The sequence below is a fragment of the Desmodus rotundus genome, chromosome 4, assembly GCF_022682495.2.
Source record: "Desmodus rotundus isolate HL8 chromosome 4, HLdesRot8A.1, whole genome shotgun sequence".
Lineage (NCBI taxonomy): Eukaryota > Metazoa > Chordata > Mammalia > Chiroptera > Phyllostomidae > Desmodus > Desmodus rotundus.
Window position 1 is genome coordinate 53,607,356 of NC_071390.1, and position 20,459 is coordinate 53,627,814.

The window sequence follows — 20,459 nt, forward strand, 5'->3', positions numbered from 1 at the left end:
GCCTGTCAAGTTTGAGCTATCTTTTATACCAAATAAAGTAAGAGTTGGAAAGATGAGTTAGAGTTCAGGGAGATTTAGGCTGACTTGGGGGAGTTACCAGCATAGGTATAGCCATGATGTTAGATAAGGTCGCCTAGGAATTGAGAGGGAAAATTGAAGGGAAGGTTGAAGATTGAGCTCAAGACCATTATAACATTTAGAGATCAGAGAAGTAAGGTAAAACTAGCGAAGAAGACTGAGAATGTCAGAGCAGAAAGAGAGTTATGTATCCTGGAAGCTAAGTTAAAAAAGCAATTTAAGAAAGCAGGAATAATTTTTTTTTTTCTTTTTTTGTGGTAGGTGCTAGTGGTGTGGTGGGGGGGGGTTGGTGGGGGAGGTGCTGGTGGTGGTGAGAAAGCAGGAATAACTAATAATTAGCTCTGTCAAGTGCTGCTGAGGGGCCAAGTATGATGAGGGTAATGGACCATTGGATTTATCAACATGTTGGTCATCAGTAACCTTGATAAAAGTTAGTAAGAGCAAAAACCTGACTTTAATAGATTCAAGAGAGAATGTGAGACTTACTGGAATTTACCTAAAAGTATATCTCCATAAATATGAAACATCATATGTGCAAAGTTATTTATTATGACATTATTTGTGATAATTATAAGTATTATAAATATTCTAAATGCTTATCTATGGGAAACTAGTAGAATATACTAAGTTATGTCTATACAATAGAGTAATGTTTAATCAGAAAAAGAATAAGGAAGATTTCTGTGAATGGGTACAAAAGATTTGCAGGAAAGCCCTGACTGGTATGGCTCAGTTGGTTGGGCATCACTCCACAAAGCAGAAGGTCATGGTTTGAGTCCTGGTCAGAGCACAGGCCTGGGTTGCAGGCGCAGTCCCCCATCAGGCACATGTGGGAGGCACTGATTGATGTTTCTCTCTCACATCAATGTTTCTCTCCCTCTCTTTCTCCATACCTTGTCTTCTTTCTAAAAAATGAGTAAAATCTTAAAAAAAAAAAAGATTTGCAGGAATAACTCAGTAGCAGTGAGCACCGTTAGCATCCAGATCATGGTTTCTAAATGCCAATACCTACTAAAAGGAACCCTAGACCAAGTCTCTTTAGAAAAATGGCTGATTTTAAGTCTGGGGCAAAGAAAATGAAAAATGAGCCTGAAACAGATCTTGTGCCATAAAGCAAAGAAGTGCACAAAACCAATGGAAACGTATCAAAAGGACATAGGAGCTGGTATGAAGGGGCTCCCACTGATCAAATTAGGATAATTGGAACATTAAAAAGCATAGTGATGGTAATGAATTACAATATACAGGGGTTGGCAAGAGTAGATTTACAGTTGTGATACAAATAGGTAATACTAAATAATACAAGAATAAACTGTTTCATGTATTCACAACTGTAAACCTACTTTTGCCCGCGCCTGTATTGAGTAAGAAAGAGAATCTGTGAATCTGTACTGAGAAACAAAACAAGCAGAGAGTGGTGGGGTGAGACAGAAAGTTCTTCAAGAATAATATCAGCAAATAACTATGGCTGGCCTGACTGTTTTGCTATCTCCATTATAGTAATTGATTCAGGCAAGTGGATGCTAAAATCCATTAGGTGAAAGGCCATTGGGAAGCAGGATAGTTACATGATCTGAAAGTAGCATCTCACATAATACTTAATTACAGGGGTTATAAGGTACCTTTACAATGGCAAGATCTGGCATGTGTCATTTTAACCAAATAGTCAAAGGTAACATCACAGTGGGATAAACTGATACTATATGCACTGAATATGGTGTTGACAAATCACCTATGTAATAATCTTGCCAAAAAATGTATTCTAATGTAATCCTGAGAAAATCATCAGACAAATTCAGACATGGAATATTCTATAAGACAGCTAGCTGATTTAGACTCTCCAAAAATGTCAATGTCATGGCAGACAAAAGCCAGGCAGGGGGAATTGAAAGGAAATTGAAGGGACACAACTAAAAGTAATGCGTGAACTTTAATTAGATGTTAAGAAAAATAAATACTGCTGTAAAGGATATTTTTGGGACAGTTAGAAAAACTTGAATATGGACCACATATTAGTATAACACCAAATCATTGTTACGGTTTCCTGGGTGTAGTGTAGTGGGTTGTGAAGAGGATACCTTTGTTCTTAGGAGATACATGTTAAAGTATTTGGGGGGAAAGTTACAATGTCTGCAATTACTTAGGGAGTATATATGTATGTGGGTATTTATAGAAAGAGGTAAATAGAGCAAATATGAAAAAATGTTAATTATTATAAACAATTAGATTTAAGTGAAGAATATTATAAAGTGCTTATTCTTTTAGCTTCTCTTTTGGTATGATCAGAATTTTTCAAAGTAAAAAATGGGCAAAGAAATATGAAGAGAGAAAGAGAATGGGAAGAAAGAAATTGGAAACAATCAGGTCTTACAGGTTTTCCTTTAAGGGCAGCAGAGAAAAATGAAGCTGTAGCATGGGGAGAGGAGGAAAGGATGTGGAATCACCAGAGTTTTGTTTTCAGTGGGCGGTACTGTAGCATGTTTATTGAAATGACGATAGGAATGACCCAATTTGGGGAGTGATATTAGAGGAAAGAGGGTGCATTGTTGGAGTCATGTCCTCAAGTATATGAAAAGGGATGGGATCCAGTGGGTTGGAGAGGCTGGTCTTAGGCATAGGGACTGTTCATCCATAACAGTGGGGAAGGTAGAAAAGATGGAAGCAGAGGTACAATGTTTCCAGATATGATAGTGGAACCCTAAGAAATGCTCTCCTGATGGTTTTTATTTTCTTTGTGAACAGAGAGTTAGAATGGAGGGAGATTTGGTGGTTTGAGGTGAGGTGTAAAACAGTCATCTAGGAGAGTGAATAGACTTGCATGATACAGTGGCAGCACTAAAGGCCTCCTTCTGGTTAGTAGTCACGTTGTCATTGTGTGTTTGGCAGCCTCACTCAACTGCCCACATACAGGAAAGGAATAGGTAGATAATTGGATTTAAGCAGAATTGAAGTTTTGTTAGGCAGTACAATAAAGAAAAAAGAAGCAAGGGAGCCATTACAGTGACTGACTATGGATGGGATCAGTTGAATAAGGAAGGACATAAAGATAGGAGGTAGATGAAGGACAGTGAAAATATTATAAAATCAATGACTTTTAGGTCTCAGAATTATTGAAGTTGGACTACCAGAAGGCATAAGCTGGAAAGACAAATGGTGTTGGTTAGTGTTAGTATAGGATTCTTAAAATTGACATTATAAAGAATAATCTTGGTAATGACAACATCCAGGTTATAACCGTGGGTGTGGGTCACTGAAGTAGAGTAAAAGACAAGGTCATGGGAGAAATTAAAAGGGAAATGAGAGAGAAGAACACAAATTACAACAGCAGTATTTTGAAAAAAAAATACAGTGAAGCAAAAACTAAAATATTCAAGAAATGAGAAAATGGATACTAAGGGTGTATAGATGACTGTAACAAGGCATAATGGGAGAAAAGAGGGAAGACCTCTGGAAGAGTAAGAAGGATTTTAAAGTGTACAATTCAGTGGTTTTAGTGTATTTACAAAGTTGTGCATCGATCACCACTAATTCCAAAACATTGTCATTGGCCCCCAAAGAAACTCATAGCCATTATCAGTCACAGCCCATTCCCTTCTGTCTCTAGACCCTGGCAACTACCAATCTGCTTTCTGTTTCCATGGATTTGCCTGTTCTGAACATTTCCCACAAGTGGAGTCATGCAGTATGTGGCCCTTTTTGTGTGTTTCTGGCTTCTTTCACTTAGCATAATGTTTTTAATATTCATTCACAGAGTAGTATGCATCAGTATTTTGTTCCTTCTTATTACAGAATAATATTTCACTGTACGAATATGCTACAATTTGTTGATGAATGTTTGAGTTGTATCTAATTTGGGGCTACTATTAATGCTGCTATAGACATTAGCGTACAAAGCTTTGCATAGGACATGTTTTCAATTCACATCGGGGATTCGAAACCAAATTTTGCCTAACTCAGTTGTGCCACCCACTACACAGCTCCATGCTCTTAAGTATCTAAACTTTATTCATAGGAGAATGGTAGCAGGGGCTGTCAGGGTTCTTCCTATATCCTCTCAGATCTGGTTTCCATTTTCTTGCTCATTGGTACTCCAACATGAAGCAAATGTGTCTCTTTGCTGGAGAGCCGTAACATACTTTGGCCTATTCTCGGGCTGCTGTAACATACTTTGCCTGCTTGAAAAGAGAGCCAAACATGCTTGGAAATTTACATCTCTCCAGCAGCAGCTCTTAACCAGTGACTGATGAGGTGGGGGACAGATATTGCATTTATCTTTGTCCTAATTGGGACGACTTTTAGGTTGGACCTACACTGTCTCCCAAATGCCCCATAGGAATGAGCCAAAGTTATCCTTGCCTGAGGTTCCCACAGGGCTGTGCTTGGTGTCTCACCCTTGCCTTGCTTCCTTGTGTTTCTGATCTCATTTCCCCCTGCCCTATGATTTTCCTTTGGGAACACTCCTAATCACGTTCACTGATCTTCCTTTCAGAGTCTGCTTCTGAAATTTATTGGACACAATTTCAAGAGCTTCAGCACAACATAAACAAAATTAGAAGGAGACAGGGATGCTTCTAGAGGCAGGCCCACTTACAATAATGAAGAGATAGCTGATAACTGTAACAGCAAGGGAGGAAATAGAAGCACTATAAAAAGAAAGCATAAGTAATGGAAAAACCACATCAATCTGGGACTTAACTCCTCCTTATTTCTCAGTAGTCCTTGAGGTCATTATTGTGTTCAAGGTAATAATCAGTGTTCACAGTGATGACTTTGAATTACCAAAGAAAATTAAAATTCTATCTAGGCAAAAAAAGGGCATATACATGTATTATGCATTTTATAAAGCTTTGTATTATAAGTATGAGATATTGAGTACATATTTGACAGTTTCTTCACAACACTCCACTAAAATGACAGTAAAAGGGAGGGGGAGTTCCTATAAACCTGTGAAGGCAAAAGTTGTGATAATAATAAAAAATTGGAAAGTGGGAAGTAAGTGCCTGTTTTAAGATTGGGAGTGGGACTAGTGGTGCCCAAGAGGTGAGTGTATTTGTACTATGCAACGCTAGAAAAACTCTCGAAACAGGAGGCACCAAGCATCTCTCAAGACCAGATACAGATAGGAGCTGAACACAGGAGATTTGGTTGAAAGTCATCTAAGAAGCTTTTAGACCTGCTGTGCTCCAACAGAAGACAGGTGGGATATTTTCCAGAGTAGCTGAACGTCAGGGACTGTGGACTGGGAGACACCAGGTCCACATGAGGACAAAGGTGCATGTTTTTCAGTGTGTTTTCAAGAGGATTAATTAAATCTGTGTACAGATCATTGAGACTTCCAGCTCCTTTACCGTCTGTTCTCTCACCTAGCCCCAGTCCTCCCAAAAGGAGAACAGTCTGCTTGGAAAACCTGCACAAGAGAAGAGGACTGTGGTAGGGAAGATAGCCCTATCACATTAACCAGACCTCTGTTCAATTACTCTATAGTGAAACCAACGACTTGATAAGCTCAGTCCATGAACATAGAATGTCAGGTTTTTTGTTTGTTTTTAAGTACTTCACCGTCAAATATAAGTGATCAGTCAAAAACCACCAGCCGTTTGAGGAAAACAGACCAATGCAAGCAGAAAAAGCAAGCTGGGAATATAAAATTGGGAGCAAAAGAACGCTTCAAAACAAATAATTACTCATATTCTCACAGATAACAGATGTTGCATTCTGTGAGACAGTAAAAGTAGCCTATAAAAAAGGAAAATTCAGAGAAAAAGGTTTTTGGAAAATAAAAAATGAAAGTAGAAATTTAAAACTAGCAGGATAGCCCTGGCAGGTGTGACTCAGTGGATTGAGTGTTGGCCTGTGAACTGAAAGGTCACTGGTTCGATTCCCAATCAGGGCACTTATCTGGGTTGCAGCCCAGGTCCCCAGTCAGGGGTGTATGAGAGGCAACTGATCGAGATGTCTCTCTCATTGATGTTTCTCTCCCTCTCTTTCTCCCTCCCTTCCCCTCTCTCTAAAAATAAATAAATAAATAATCTTTAAAAAAAAGTGAGAGGAGTCTTTTCCCCCCAAAGTAATAGGTAAAAGATAAGCTCCTTAAGGAAGATGATAGACTCTCTTCAGTTATTCTGAATAAGATTTGGAGTAGACTTTTCATATCTTTAAGATTTCATATTTTCTTTTTAAAATACCTTTATTTCCTTAGTTATAAAATTAGCATGCCATTGAGTAAAAAATTTTAGTGGAAAGTACAAAGAATATAAATAAAACCATCAATAATCCTACTCACCCAGAGTTGATCTATTTGTATTGATTTGTTTCCATCTCCTTTCTCTCCCTCCCACTCTGTCTCTCCCCCCCTCCCTCCCACACCCTCATTCTTTTTAAAATGAGAAATGTGCCATGTCTTTTACTAGTGGGTAACCACAGGAGCTGTGGATTCGGTGAGGAAAGAAATCAATAGAAAAGAGAAAGAAAGGAAATACAAAGCAAAGGGGGACAGGACGATATAAAGGAGTGAAACAAAAACTCTTACTGTCTCTAAACCAAAACCAAATACAGTATTTCCCCCTTAGCCAAGGTTTCACTTTCCACAGTTTGTGGTCAACCATGGTCTGAAAATATTAAGTGGAAAACTACAGAAATAATTCATAAGTTTTAAATTTCGCACCATTCTGAGTAGTGTGTTGAAATTTCTCACTGTCCTGCTTCATTCCGCCCAGGACATGAATCATCTCTTTGTCTAGCCTGTCCGTGCTGTGTATGCTACCTGCCCATTAGTCACTTAGTAGCCATCTCAGTTATATGATTGACCGTCATGGTATCACAGTGCTTGAGTTCAGTAACCCTTATTTTACTTAATAATGTCTCATTCACCTCACTTCATCACGTAGGCATTTTATCATCTCCCGTTGTCACAACAAGAAGGGAGAGTGCAGTATAAGAAGATATTGCATGAGAGAGAGACAACATTCACATAACTGTCATTATAGTATATTGTTATAATTGTTATATTTTATTATTGTTGTTGTTAATCTTTTACTGTGCCTAATTTATAAATTAAACTTTATCACAGGTCCGTATAGGAAAAAAACATAACATATATAGAGTTTGGTACTATCCATGGTTTTAGGCATCCACTGGGAGTCTTGGAACTGTACCCCACAGGTAAGGGGGACTTCTATGTGCTGTTGGGTTGGCCAAAAAGTTCGTTTGGTTTTTTTTCTGTAAGATGGGCTTTTTTTTCCGTAAGATGGCTCTTACAGAAAAAAACCCACTTTTTTTCTGTAGTACCGGCTTAGTTGTCTTTAACTTCATTTGAAACAATTTTGTTAGATTGTATTGTGTCAGCTGTCCTATAAGTATGTATTTAAAAAAAACTTATCAGCACTGTTCTGGGAACCAAAAGGTTGATGATTTGATTCCCAGCCAGGGCACATGCCTGGGTTGGGGGCCAGGCCCCTAGGTGGGGGTGTGCAAGAGGCAACCAATGGATAAACATTTCTCTCCCTCCCTTTCTCCCTCCCTTCCCCTCTCTCTAAAAATAAATAATTAAAATCTTTCTTAAAAACTTACCAAAATTGGTTAATTTTTGTGTAGCTATTTTAATATTGAAGGTATACAACAGGCAAATACACAACATTTTCAGCATATTACTCTTTATTATTTCAAGAAAGGTAAAAATGCAACTGAAATGCAGAAAAAAAAAGATTTGTACAGTGTGTGGAGAAGGTGGTTTGACAGTGTGACTGTCAAAAGTGGTTTATGAAATTTCACACAGAGTTTTCTCGCTAGACAATGCTCCACCATTGGGTAGACCAGTTGAAGTTGCTGGCAATCAAATCGAGACATTAATTGAGAACAATCCACATTATACCACATGGGAGATAGCTGACATACTCAAAATATCCAAATCAACAAACTTATTGGTGAAAATGAAAAATGTGTCTTTTATTTCATGGAAAAAACCATACAGACTTTTTGGCCAACCCAATAAATAAAGAAGAGTCAGGGTCAAGCCCTTCTTATCTGGATTATGAAATGAGACCATCATGCAAACAATGAGCCTTTTCCCAGCATCTTTGGTGGGCAGTCCTGTATCCAGGTCTACAGTGCTCCTGGGAGGGAGGAAAGGGTTGTTACTTTTTAACAGAACCGTGACTGGCAATACTGGCAACAAAGAGATTCTGGTAAGCAGGGTACTTTATGGAACAGTCTCCCTAACCTCAGGTTCTCCAGATGTCATCTCCTGAAAGAGGTAAAAGTTACAGAGAGCAATTTTAAGGTCATCATTAGAAGGGAATCTTACTGAAAAGAGGGGTGTCATTTGCGTCCATATACTTCTTGTCAGCCCCAAATGTAATTTTTTCTGTTCTAGCGTTCCTAGAATCCCATGGGCCTTCGCCATGACAGAAGTGTGTGGTGTGATTCTGTGCTATATTTGGATCCTGGTTCTACTTCTTCACAAACACAGGTACGTTACTTAACTCCATTAAAAGACTGCAAGTGTTTTGACTGTCTTGTGTTAAAGTCATCAAACCTGTTTTTCCCTGTGTGGTTTCCTGGTTAATTTCCTTCTCTAGTCATTGTGACATTATAGTTATTGACATAGGAACATGTCTTGCTTTTAATCAACAAAAGAGTCAGCTGGAGGTAGTATCTTCATGTTTTGCAATATTCTGAAAGTATTTTGCAGCTAAATATCAGATGTTCAGACATGGGCCAACCACTGACAATCTGTTAATCTTTCTTTGGAAACATATTGAAACTGTCACTTCTGTAGAAGGATAGAAACTCCTCCAAGGTCAGTCTTTGATCTAATGCTCTGATGGAAGAAATGGTTCTGTGCTTGGAGGAGGCCTGTTTAGAAAGAGATTAGTTTATGCGAATTGTGCATGCCTAGTCAGTGTGGTTTACTTCAGGTCGGAGAGGAAATTGCCGAATAGGAAAACTGCTGCTTTAGCACTTTCGCCAAGAAATATAAAGGGAAGGATTTTTTTTCTCATTAAAAATAAAAGAAGAAAAGTGTAAGGGGAGGCTTATATCCTGCCTTAGTGAGGGGAAACTACTTGATTTTATCAAGTAAAAAAATAAGGCATAACAAAAAAAGTGAACAAAAAAAAGTAAAGAACTAGAAAGTTTGTGGATCTGCTGTTCATTTCTTTGGACACTGAGGAGGAACACTTGATTTGTGACCCTTCTCACGAGGGAGTGCTTGAGGGAAACCACAGTGACGGGCTTTAGATCCTCAGCAGCAGTTGTTTCAGTGCTTTGAAAGTGAAAAGAAAGGTTGATGATTGCTATTCATGTCACACTTTCGGGCCATATTGCACTTCATTCTCTCCCATTTCGTAGCAATATTGCTTAAAACCAGAGGTAGTTTAAAACCATGTGTATCTGCCCTGGCTGGAGTGGCTCAGTGGATTGAGCGCCAGCCTGTGAACTGAAAGGTCACTGGTTCAATTCCTGGCCAGGGCACATGCTTGGGTTGTGGGCCAGGTCCCCAGTTGGGGGTGTGTGAGAGGCAACTGCTGGATGTATCTCTCACACATTGGTGTTTCTCTCCCTCTCTTTCTCCCTCCCTTCCCCCTCTCTAAAAATAAATATATAAAATCTTTCAAAACAAAACACCTGTATTTCTGCAGCTTTCTGGTTTAATTTTGTCTTCCAACACCCTGTGGATTTCAATATATCCACTCTTCAAGAAAGACTTTAGAAAGACTTTATAGGAAACCTTGGTAGATTTAGCAAAGCATAGCAGTGGCCAGTTAAATACAAATTTTGATGTTTAGTCAGAGAAAGTGTGTCTCTAAATGTGATCTGTGCCACTTTCATTCGAATCATATGGCTCTTATTAAAATGCAGAACCCTAGGCTCCACCCCAGGTGTACACACTGAAGCTTGCAGCGTACCTAACTTCGTGTTCAGTGCTTGTTTTGAGGGTGGGAGTAGCATTTTGAAAATGTGTAAAGCGTAGTCCCTGAACTTAAGAATCTTACAGCCTGTTTCGGTTTAAGACATTTAAAAAATAATAATATAACAGTACAAGTGATATCACAATGTACTTTAAAATTTTTGTTAGAGGTATACTTAATATAAAACAATATTAAAAACAACTCAGTATTTTATAGCTTAAGTTTAACTTAGAGAGGTTAAATAACATTTTGTAGATAGCTACTATCATTAACAAATTTATAATGATATTAATGAGCAAAAAATTTCCTAGAACCATGTGTTCAACTTTACCTCTCATTAAATAAATAACTTATGAGCAATATATGAGTGATAGGACTAACAGTAAGCTAAGAGTCAGGCTAGGTACTTCTCTTTTATATAACTCTTTTCTTTCTCTTAGCCATGTTTTCTTATTAATGAAATGAAGGTCTTAGGTCTGCACTGTCCAACATGGCAGGTGGTAGCCATTTAAATGGCTAAAACATGTGGCCATTTAAGTTTAAATTAGTAAAAATGAAATGAAATTAATATTCAGTTCCTCAGTCGTACTAGTCACACGTAGATGCCTTACTGGGCAGTGCAGTTATGGAGCATTTTCGTCACTGCAGAAAGTCTTCTGGACAGTGATAGTCCCTAAGATTTCTGTCCTCTTCCAGGAGTCCAGCGGTTTTCCTGCTTGCTCTCCCTTTAAGGAAACATCTGACGTCTGGGATTTGCTTTGTTTTTTTCCTGATCTTTCTCCCCTTTTGGTCACTGTGTTCACAGGTCAATACTTCTGCGAAGGCTCTGTAGTCTGATGGGCACTGTGTTCTTGCTTCGCTGCTTTACCATGTTTGTGACCTCCCTCTCCGTGCCAGGACAACACCTGCAGTGCACTGGAAAGGTAGCCTGCTGCCTTCTTCTCATTCTTTCCTCTTGCTCTTGGTGGGTTGATGGCACCATCTATGCAGCAGGGCTAAGATTTTGCTTTTATTATTAAAATGTGCTTTCTTATATTTTCAATATCTGTAATAAACCTCTAGAAATGTCACTTTGGTAAAAATGTTAAGCCAGAATCCTCCTCACTGTTACTTCTATCCATTGATATGCTATAGAGCTGTAGGAAAAAAGGTTCCTTGAATTAACTGTTTTCTCTTTCTTACTATCTTCAGCATCCTTAGTTCTTCATATCACATGACTGGTACCCTCATGGTCCTCATCTGTCCTTTTTTAAAAGTGTTGCAGTTTGATTATATTACATTTAAAATATAGTACCCACCGCTCTAAACTTTACTCTTTCTGGGATGTACTAAATAATAGCTGATTTTTTGTTTTGGTTTTATACTTTGTAGCTTGTTTTGGTCTACTGTAAACATCTCTTCTGGTTAAATTGAGAGAGAAGAGATACTGTAGATGGGAACAAAAAATGTGGGTTTTGAATAACTTAAAAAAAAAATACCCTGAAAATCACCTGTATTTTATATACAAAATTGGCTGTTGTGACTCATTAAGTTTGGACAAAAGAATGTATTCCTCCTTTTCTAAGCATCCGTGCTTTAGTTGTCTTCCCATATACTCAAATGTATATGTTAACATCTTTGTTATTTTAATGTTATTTGTAAAGTGTAAAACAAAATTAAGTGTCAGTTCTTCTACTGCAATATAAATAGCTGAAATGCCAACAAGCAAAGATTAAGCAGCCAAAGGAGATCAAGAGCTAAAAATATAGCTCTGAGCTGAAGGGTGACAAACTTTCTCCAGGTATTAGGAGACTGCCCAGTAAGAAAGGTGGAAGTGAAACTGGAAAAGTCGGCATTCATGCTGCCTGTCACTACCAGAACTGATAAGTAGAGACAAGGATTGAATCCTTTTTATTTTATTTTTTTTAAGATTGTATTTATTTTTTAGAGAGAGGGGAGGAGAGACAGAAAGAGAGGGATAGAAATATTGATGTGTGAGAGATAGTTGCACGCCCCCATCTGGGGTCCTGGCCCACAACCCAGGCATGTGCCCTGACTGGGAATTGAAACCGGCAACCTTTCGGTTCGCCGGCTGCCACTACATCCACTGAGCCACACTAGCCAGGGCCAAGGATTGAGTCTTTATGGATGCTTTATTCAGATGGCCGGTGATCTGAGAAGATGGTGGGTTATGGGTTATGTATCCTAAAAGACTGTATTATATTTCAACTCAAGTCAACCTTTTTTTTTAAAAAAAGATCTTATTTATTTTTATAGAGAGGGGAAGGGGGAAAGAAAGAGAGGAAGAGAAACATGAATGTGTGAGAGAAATAGCAATTGATTGCCTCTCACATGCTCCCAACTGGGAACCTGGCCTGCAACCCAGGTGTGTGCCCTGACCGGGAATTGAACGGAGACCTTTTAGTCCACAGGCCGGAGCTCAAGCCAACCTTTTTTATAAGGAAAAGAAAAGTGTAGGTAAGGGGTATGGAATTCAAGGGAAAGGTTAATCAGATAAAAGCTGCAGTCCTGGCAATTTTCCTAGCATCCTTTCATCTGTTGACCAGTGATTCTTTATCTGTGTCCTGGGCTGCTGAGATCTCTCCCTAGAGCATAATGGCTCAGATACCATCTTAATTGTTTGCAGTCCTCCTGGGGCACAAAGGTCCAATTGCTGGTGGGGCTCCTGGAGTCAGGGTGGGTCCAGTTATACATTCCAGTTCCTGGAACAATAGCTTTCTTACGTGCATTAGTTACTAAGGTTATTAACTATAACTTAAAACTAAAAATTTTCCAATTCTTGAGTTCCCCCGTCATTCCCCCACTGTTAGTTTAAACTATCTTATTTCTAGGAGATCGGTTTCATATGGAAGTAATCATTTTGCTGTTGAGCCTGTAGCTTTGCATGAGAAAGTCTGGTAGGGGTTTAGGAATATACCTGATTGCAGATCCCCATAAGGGGGCACATTGTATGCGACAACAAGCTATGATACTGAAAAAAATGAAAACAACAAATGCCTCTCTAAGGCCAGTAATTCTAGGCATCCAGGAGGTTAGTTTAGACAAATCAATACCAAGCAGTCTCTCTCTTTGTTTTATCCTGGACACCACTTCATTTATTTGCTTTACTTAATGTTCTGTGATCTGTGAATCATCAGTCAGGTTGAAACAGCAGAGTCCTTTAAATTCTTCACATCCATGATTATGTCTTAAAAGGAGATAGTCTATAGCTGCGCAGTTTTCTAATACCACTTCTCTAACTTGTCCTAGTTCTTGACTGATGGCACTCAAGACTGAGAGGTGGCATTCAAAGCTTTTACCATAGTGTAGGCCAATAACTTATTTCTATATCCAAAAAGGTTACCATCACTGGCATTACGAATATAGTCAAAGATATATACTCAGTGGGGCTAAAAAAGGTGTAAGTCACTTTTACAATCAGATGCAAGGGAGAGTTCTCATTGAGCCCAGGTGGTGTGGGCCTTCTGAGGCATAAACGCTGTCAGTCTTCCTAGGGACCATGGTCCCCCAGAACTGTTTGCTGGAACATAGGAATAAATAGTCCTTCCACATATTAGGAACCATCCTACAGGCAATTTGATGTCACTAAAGGCATAAAATACATTAGTGGTGGTGGTATGATTCACATTCAGGTCTGCTGAAAACAGTTTTTAGTATAGTTGACAGAAGTTGCACACTCTCCAGCTAGGGCTACATTAGTAACTTTTAAGGTAAACATTTCCCTGTCTTTTAGAGTTACCACAGGTCCCCAGTAGTAAATATTGGAGTAGGTTATGTTCTCATTGACATGCTTAAATAAAGTATAATTTCAGTGGCTTTCTAGGGGAGTACAAACACCTAGACATGAAGTGAAATTTTTTTTTGCAAGACAAAAGTCAGAGATGTTTAGAATGTTTTTTGCTAAATATATCCAAGTATTTTCATCTTGTTTGAAAAGAATAAGTTCTCCATAACATGGGGTTAAACAAAAAATAATGAGAAGAATGTAAGTCATTGTTTTCAAAAGATAACTTTCAGGTCTCCTTATATATATATTTTTAAAGATTTTATTTATTTTTTAGAGAGAGGGGAAGGGAGGGAGAGAGGGAAGGAAACATCACTGTGTGGTTGCCTCTCGCACATGCACTACTGGGGACCTGACTGGCAACCCAGGCATGTGCCCTGACTGGGAATCAAACTGGTGACCCTTTGTTCACAGTCTGGTGCTCAATCCACTGAGCCACACTGGCCAGGGCCGACTTTCAGGTTGTTCTGTGGTTTGGTTGTCTTTGTTCTTCTAGTGCTTTCTTTACTCTGGTGTGATGAATCCAAGGTTTTATTACTGCCAATTTGACCATGGTTGGGGTGGTAAGGAGTGCGTCCCAAGGTCTGATCCACTTTTCTTCTAGTTGGTTCTCTGGAGATCCTGTCTTCCAAGTCTTGAGTAGCACCTTATCTCTAGGCTCAAAGGAATGTAGCAAACTTTTTGGGGGTAAGGTCTCTGATACAAGCAAGATCATTAATCACAGCAAAGGTCTGACTAGATGTTGTACATACTTCTTTACCTTCACGTCTTGATCTACATACATATCTCCCACCCCAATGTAGCCTGAAGTGGTCGACCATACACGATTTCATAAGAACTCAACTGAATCCCACCTCAAGGACCACCCTTATCCTGAGCAAGGCAATAGGTAAAACTTGTTCCCAATGGAGATGAGTTTCTTGACACAGTTTGGCTATATTTTTCTTCAGTTGTGATTCATCTTCTCTACCTTCCCAGAAACCTCAGGTTTCCATGCAGTGTCTTGATTCCTAAAAAGTTACTAACCTTTCCATGTAATTTCTGAAAGGAAAGCATGTCCAATTATTGCTGTGTATGCTGCCGGGTAGGCCAAAGCAAGAAATTATTTCCCTCAATAAGACTTTCATTACCTCTGAGGATTTCTCAGTTCTAGTAGGATAGGCTTCTACCCATCCCGAAAAGGTGTCAACCAAAACTAACAAATCTTTCCACCCTTAGGCCCATGGCACCTGGGTAAAATGTATTTGCCAGTCTTCAAACAGGCATGTCCTTGGAATTTTTTCCCTTCTTTCTTTTGATGGCGATCTGTCTTGGGGTTGTTCTTCTGGCACACAACACATCTAGCAATTACTTTTTGTATGGCTTTAGAAATTCTAGGGCCTGTGAGTCATGGTTTAATATAGATGGTTAATGAATCCCTTCCACAATGAGTGACCTCATGTAAATGCTTCATGACTGGCTCTACTAAATGTTCAGGAGGCAGTGTAACTCCTTTCTTATTCTTTCTCCACGTACTGTTGGAATCTTCTTCATCAAAACCCCAGCTCTTACCTTTCTCTAAGTCTGCAGTCAAATGTTCAGGGTCAAATTGTGACAAGTCTAGGACAGATACCAAAGGCATTGTACGTGTTCCTTTAGCAGCCTCTTTCACTGCTCGATCATCCAGATTGTCTCCTTTAACTACTTCAGCGTCCTCTGTCTGATGCCCAGGGCAGTGCATAACTGCCACCGATAAAGGTACCTGGACAGCTTCTGATAATTTTAAATTTTCTGCTACATGATTAATTTCCTTTTTATTGGGGGTTAATAATCCTCTTTCTTTCCAGATGGAACCATGTGCGCGCAGAATTAGGAAAGCGCACCTTGGGTCACTATACACATTCGCTCTCTTTTGGTGCGGCACAATTCCAGTGCCTCGTCAGTGCAGTCAGTTCAGCTTTCTGAGCAGAGGTTCCCGGCAGTAAGACCTTGACCTCTACTATTCCTTTAGGGTCACAACTACATACCCAGCCTCTCTGTTTCTTTTGTCCATGTAACTGCTTCCATCTGCATATAGAGTCCAGTCCACCTCTTCTAGAGGTTGGTCCTGTAAATCAATTCTGCTGGAATACACTTCATCAATTATTTCAGCACAGTCATGTATTAGCATGGCCTTGTCAGGTTCTGGGAGAAGGGAGGCAGGATTTAACTTACTTACAGTTTTGAGGAAGACATTGGGATTGTCAAGAAGAATGGCTCAGTATCTGCCCATTCTTCCAGCAGTGAACCACAAATTTCTTTTTTGCTTCAGCAGGCTCAGCACTTGGTGGGGTGCATAAATGGTGATAGACTGTCCCAAGGAAAATATTTCAGCTTCCTGTAAGAGCTCACAGGTGGCTGCCACAGCTTTCAAGCAGCCTGGCCACCCCTGGACAGTATGAACTAGTTTCTTTGATAAGTATGCCATAGGTTGCAGAATGTCACTCAATATTTGGGTGAGGACTCCTAGGGCAACACCCTGCCTTTCATGAACACTTAATTGCAAGGGCCCTAGTAGGTTTGGAAGCCCCAAGGCTGGTGCAGAAGCCAAGTGCACCTTCAGGGACTCAAAAGCCTGAACGCACTCCTTCCTACATCTTAAGGGGCTATATTATGGTCCTTTCAGAACTTCATACAATTATTTAGGAATCAGCCCAAAGTTTGGAATCCAAATGCAGCAGTAGCCTACCATTCCCAGGAATCCTTTTAATTGTTTCCTGGTATTGGAAACTCATTTGAATTATGGCTTCTTTTATGTTTCCAATAAGACTCCTTTTGCCAGGTTTAAGCAGGAACCCATAAAACCTTACTGCTTCTTGGCAAATCTGGGCCTTCTGTGCCAATACTTTATTGCCACAAGATGCCAGATGGTTCAAGGTAGCTCTAGTATTAGTTCTAGGAGAGAAAGGCCTTTCTCATCAGGGTCCCAGTCCGGCTTGCTTAAAGGTATTGCCTTAGTAGGGTCAAGAACCCCATCTGGATTTTCTGGGTGCAGTGTCTGAGCCTCTTCATTTGCCTTATCCAACACCAGTCTTTGCTTATCCCCTCATAAGCAAAATATTTAGTAAGGCTTGTATGTCTGCCCAGTTGGATGTTGGGTAGCAAAAACTGATGCAACCAAGTCAGTCATTTTAGTAGGATCATCCCTATAAGAATGATGTGAGCTTTTCCAGTTTAACAGATCCGAGGTAGAAAATGGAGTATGTGCGCAATAATACCCAAAGGGCTCTTCCCACTGGAACCTTTGCAAAGGTTATTGCCCTGCCCCAGTAGGGGCTCATCTTCCTCCAAATTTGGTTCCCTGACAGTTTCGGGGCAGAGAGACCAGTTCAGGCTCACTTCCTCCAGCTCCCTCAGCTGAGTAGGGAGAACCCCCCACCCCCCGTCCCCGCCACCGGGGCTGGAAGGACCATGGGAACCTTGACCATGCTCACAGCAGCCGTAACACCTAGGTCTTCCTGGTCCCTCTCTTCTGAGCTTCTGCCATCTGCCACAGGCAAATTACCTTTTCTCTGAACCATTAATCCATTTCCTTTTAATCCTGCATCTTTATTATGTAAAGTTATAAAGGCTTGTACATACAGCATTTCATCCCACTTTCCTGATCTTTGACAAAACAACTTTAATTGCAGTATGGTGTAGTCCATTCAGCAGCCAGTGCTCTCCTGAGCCTAGATTATACATAAGCCAAGCAGTATTACAATAAAAAATCATTTTCTTTTTAGTCATAGACTTATAAGCATAGGTTGACCAATCTGCCAAAACTCTCCCCAGAAGGCTATTTCCTGGCATGGAGGCTCCTCCCCGCTTTCTACCAGAGAGAGCCTGTAATATCACTCAAACCAAACCAGACCGCACTTAACTCCTGACAACCCATCTAAGTCGTGACCTGGGAATGTAACCCTGAACCAGAAGGCACAGCGATTCAACTGAAGAGTGAAGGCCACGGGGAGTGCCGACAGTAGAGAAGGCAAGTTCCCACGTTAAATCACTTGGCAGCTGCCAGGGAGTCTCCAAATCTGCACCTAGGGACCCCCTGGCCCAGGCAACCAATGGGACTCCCTGCCAGTTACCAAGACTTACTGGAGAGTCTCGAACTCTTACCAGAGAGTAGCCAGAATATGAAACCAGAAAAGTTGGTGCTCATATTGCCCGTCATTCCCAGAACCAGTAAGTAGAGACAAGGATTGAATCTTTATGGGTGCTTTATTCAGAGGGCCAGCGATCTGAGAAGATGGCGGGTTGTGTACCCTAAAAGACCATCTTACATTTCATCTCAAGTCAACCTTTTTTATAAGGAGAAGAAAAGTGTAGGTAAGGGGTATGGAATTCAAGGGAAAGGTTAATCAGATAAAAGCTGCAGTCCTGGCAATTTTCCTAGCATCCTTTCATCTGTTGACCAGTGATTCTTTATCTGTGTCCTGGGCTGCTGAAGTCTCTCCCTAGAGCATAATGGCTCAGATAGCATCTTAGTTGCTTGCAGTCCTCCTGGGGCACATAGGTGGAATTGCTGGCGGATCTGGAGTCAGGGTGGGTCCAGTTATACATTCCATTTCCTGGAACAATAACTTTCTACATGCATTAATTACTAAGCTTATTAACTATAACTGAAAATTAAAATTTTTCACCCTGACCAATGCGACTCAATTGTTGTCCCATAAAGTGAAAGGTCGCCAGTTTGATTCCCGATCAGGACACATGCCTGGGTTGCAGGTTTGGTCCCTTGTTGGGGCTCACGTGAGAGCAACCAGTCAATGTTTCTCTCTCACACTGATGTTTCTCTTCCTCTCTTTCTCCCTCCCTTCCTCTCTTTATAAAAATAAATAAATAAATCTTTTTTAAAAAAACTAAAAATTTTCCATCTTTTGAGTTCTCCCATCAGAAGACTTGTAAGATATTTAGGATTTAGCGTAAAGGAAATATCTCATTTTAAAGGTAAAAGCTGTTTTTGTTTTCAAAAAAGGAAAGTTATTTTTTCTAATTATAATCTTATATAAGTTCATTACTTTAAAATTTTAAATTTTATAGAAATATATAAATTAGAAAGTAAAAGCTTACATAATTTCTTCTCTTTTCACTCTGCTCCACAAATAATGCTGTTAATAGTCATGCGTATAGTTGTATCTGCTGCTTTTAAAGCATGATTACACATTCAAACAAGTTTATTTGGATGGATACTTTTTAAACAAAGGATAGAATCGTATTAAAGACATAGCTTTTTTAGCTTATGTTTTGTTTAACAGTATGTTGTTTAACTTTCTGAATAAATAGGTATAGCTATACTTCATCTTTTCAATAACTGCGGAGTGTTCCACTGTATGATTTAATAGTCTCCAATGTACACTTAGGATGTTTCCGCATCTTATGATTTATAAGCAGGGCTGTCATAAACATCCTTGTACATGTCTGCTTTCTGACTGTCTAATCATCTCCTTAAGGTAGGCTTTTGGAAGTGGAATTATGAAATCAAAGAACACACATTTAAAATTGTGATGTGTATCCAAATGTCTACTAGAGAAGACTAGTTTTCACTATTACCGACACCGCGTGCGTGCATGTCGGTTTTTCCACCCCGTGCCAGCACTGCTTATTGTCAGTCTTTTGAGTCACTGCTAGCCTTTCTGATTAATGAAAGGTGATATCTGAGACTTTTATAGTCTCATTTTATAGTAAATCTTTAATCTTTTGGATTTAGTTTTGTACATGGTGTGAGGTGGGGCTAGAACAGTGTCCCCAAGTAGTACGCTAATTGATTAGAAGAGATTGAAAAGAAGGAAGGTGTAAGTTTATTTCACTGAAAAGAGAATCCTGTAACCAAAGAATTTAATTGTGGGTCAGCCACGAAATATTATGTGCATAGGGCTACAATATATGCTACAAAAATAAATTAGATACCATCCCTCTACGGTCCTTTTTCTTTCTCTAATGACTGTTTTTCATTAACAATTAGTTATATATGGAGGTTTCTATTCAAATCTGCCCTAAATGCTGTTAATTGCTTTGAATTATAAGATAACCTATTTATTGACCTATATTATTTGCAGCAGTCATTAAAAATAGAAAGCTGAAGTGATAACAACTGGCAATCAAACCCCTAACAGTGAGCTCCATCGGACACATTCAGTGTAATAAATGAATTGCTTGAAATCTCATTCTCAGAAGTAGGAGGTTTGGGGGTGGAGCCAAGAACATGCCTGTTTTTGAAATTAATCAATGGAAAGAAATACTTAAAGCAAATTTTTACATCTTGTCTTATCAAAGCATCTTATTTATCCTATTGTGTTGTTACAACTTTATTTTTCTGGAAGAATATTTGGGATATTTAAGATTGGAAAGTATAGGGAGACTTGAAAAATTAAGCAATTTTTTTTTTCTGGACTGGCATTGTTTCTTACTGGTGGCTGAGACTTCCTTAGCAGTCTGTTCTTCTCTACCTGATTTTTTTACTTTCATGAGAGTAACATCTCTAGCCATATTCTCATTAGAGGTCATGGAAGAACCAAATTGTGTACTTTAGTACCTTCTCTTTTCTTTTCTCTAATAAATTCTTCTTCTTCTCCTGCCCTCAACTAAAGCAGAAAGGGAAAGCTGGGTAGTGTATAATCAGCAGGTGAGGCTTTCCAATGAAATTGTGATATCTAATGAGGATGTTAACAAACAAGGGGGTAGCC

At 39.4% G+C, this 20,459-nt stretch overlaps 1 protein-coding gene across 4 annotated transcripts in view; it reads left to right on the top strand.

The window, feature by feature from the left end:
- Positions 1–20,459, top strand: part of SAMD8 (sterile alpha motif domain containing 8) — a 67,464-nt gene that overhangs the window by 40,094 nt on the left and 6,911 nt on the right. For all 4 annotated transcript variants that reach the window (XM_024561420.3, XM_045195979.2, XM_053922330.1 and 1 more), the window contains 2 exons: positions 8,450–8,545; positions 10,792–10,909. In XM_024561420.3, coding sequence (XP_024417188.2) covers positions 8,450–8,545; positions 10,792–10,909 — 214 coding nt within the window. The remainder of the gene's footprint in view (positions 1–8,449; positions 8,546–10,791; positions 10,910–20,459) is intronic.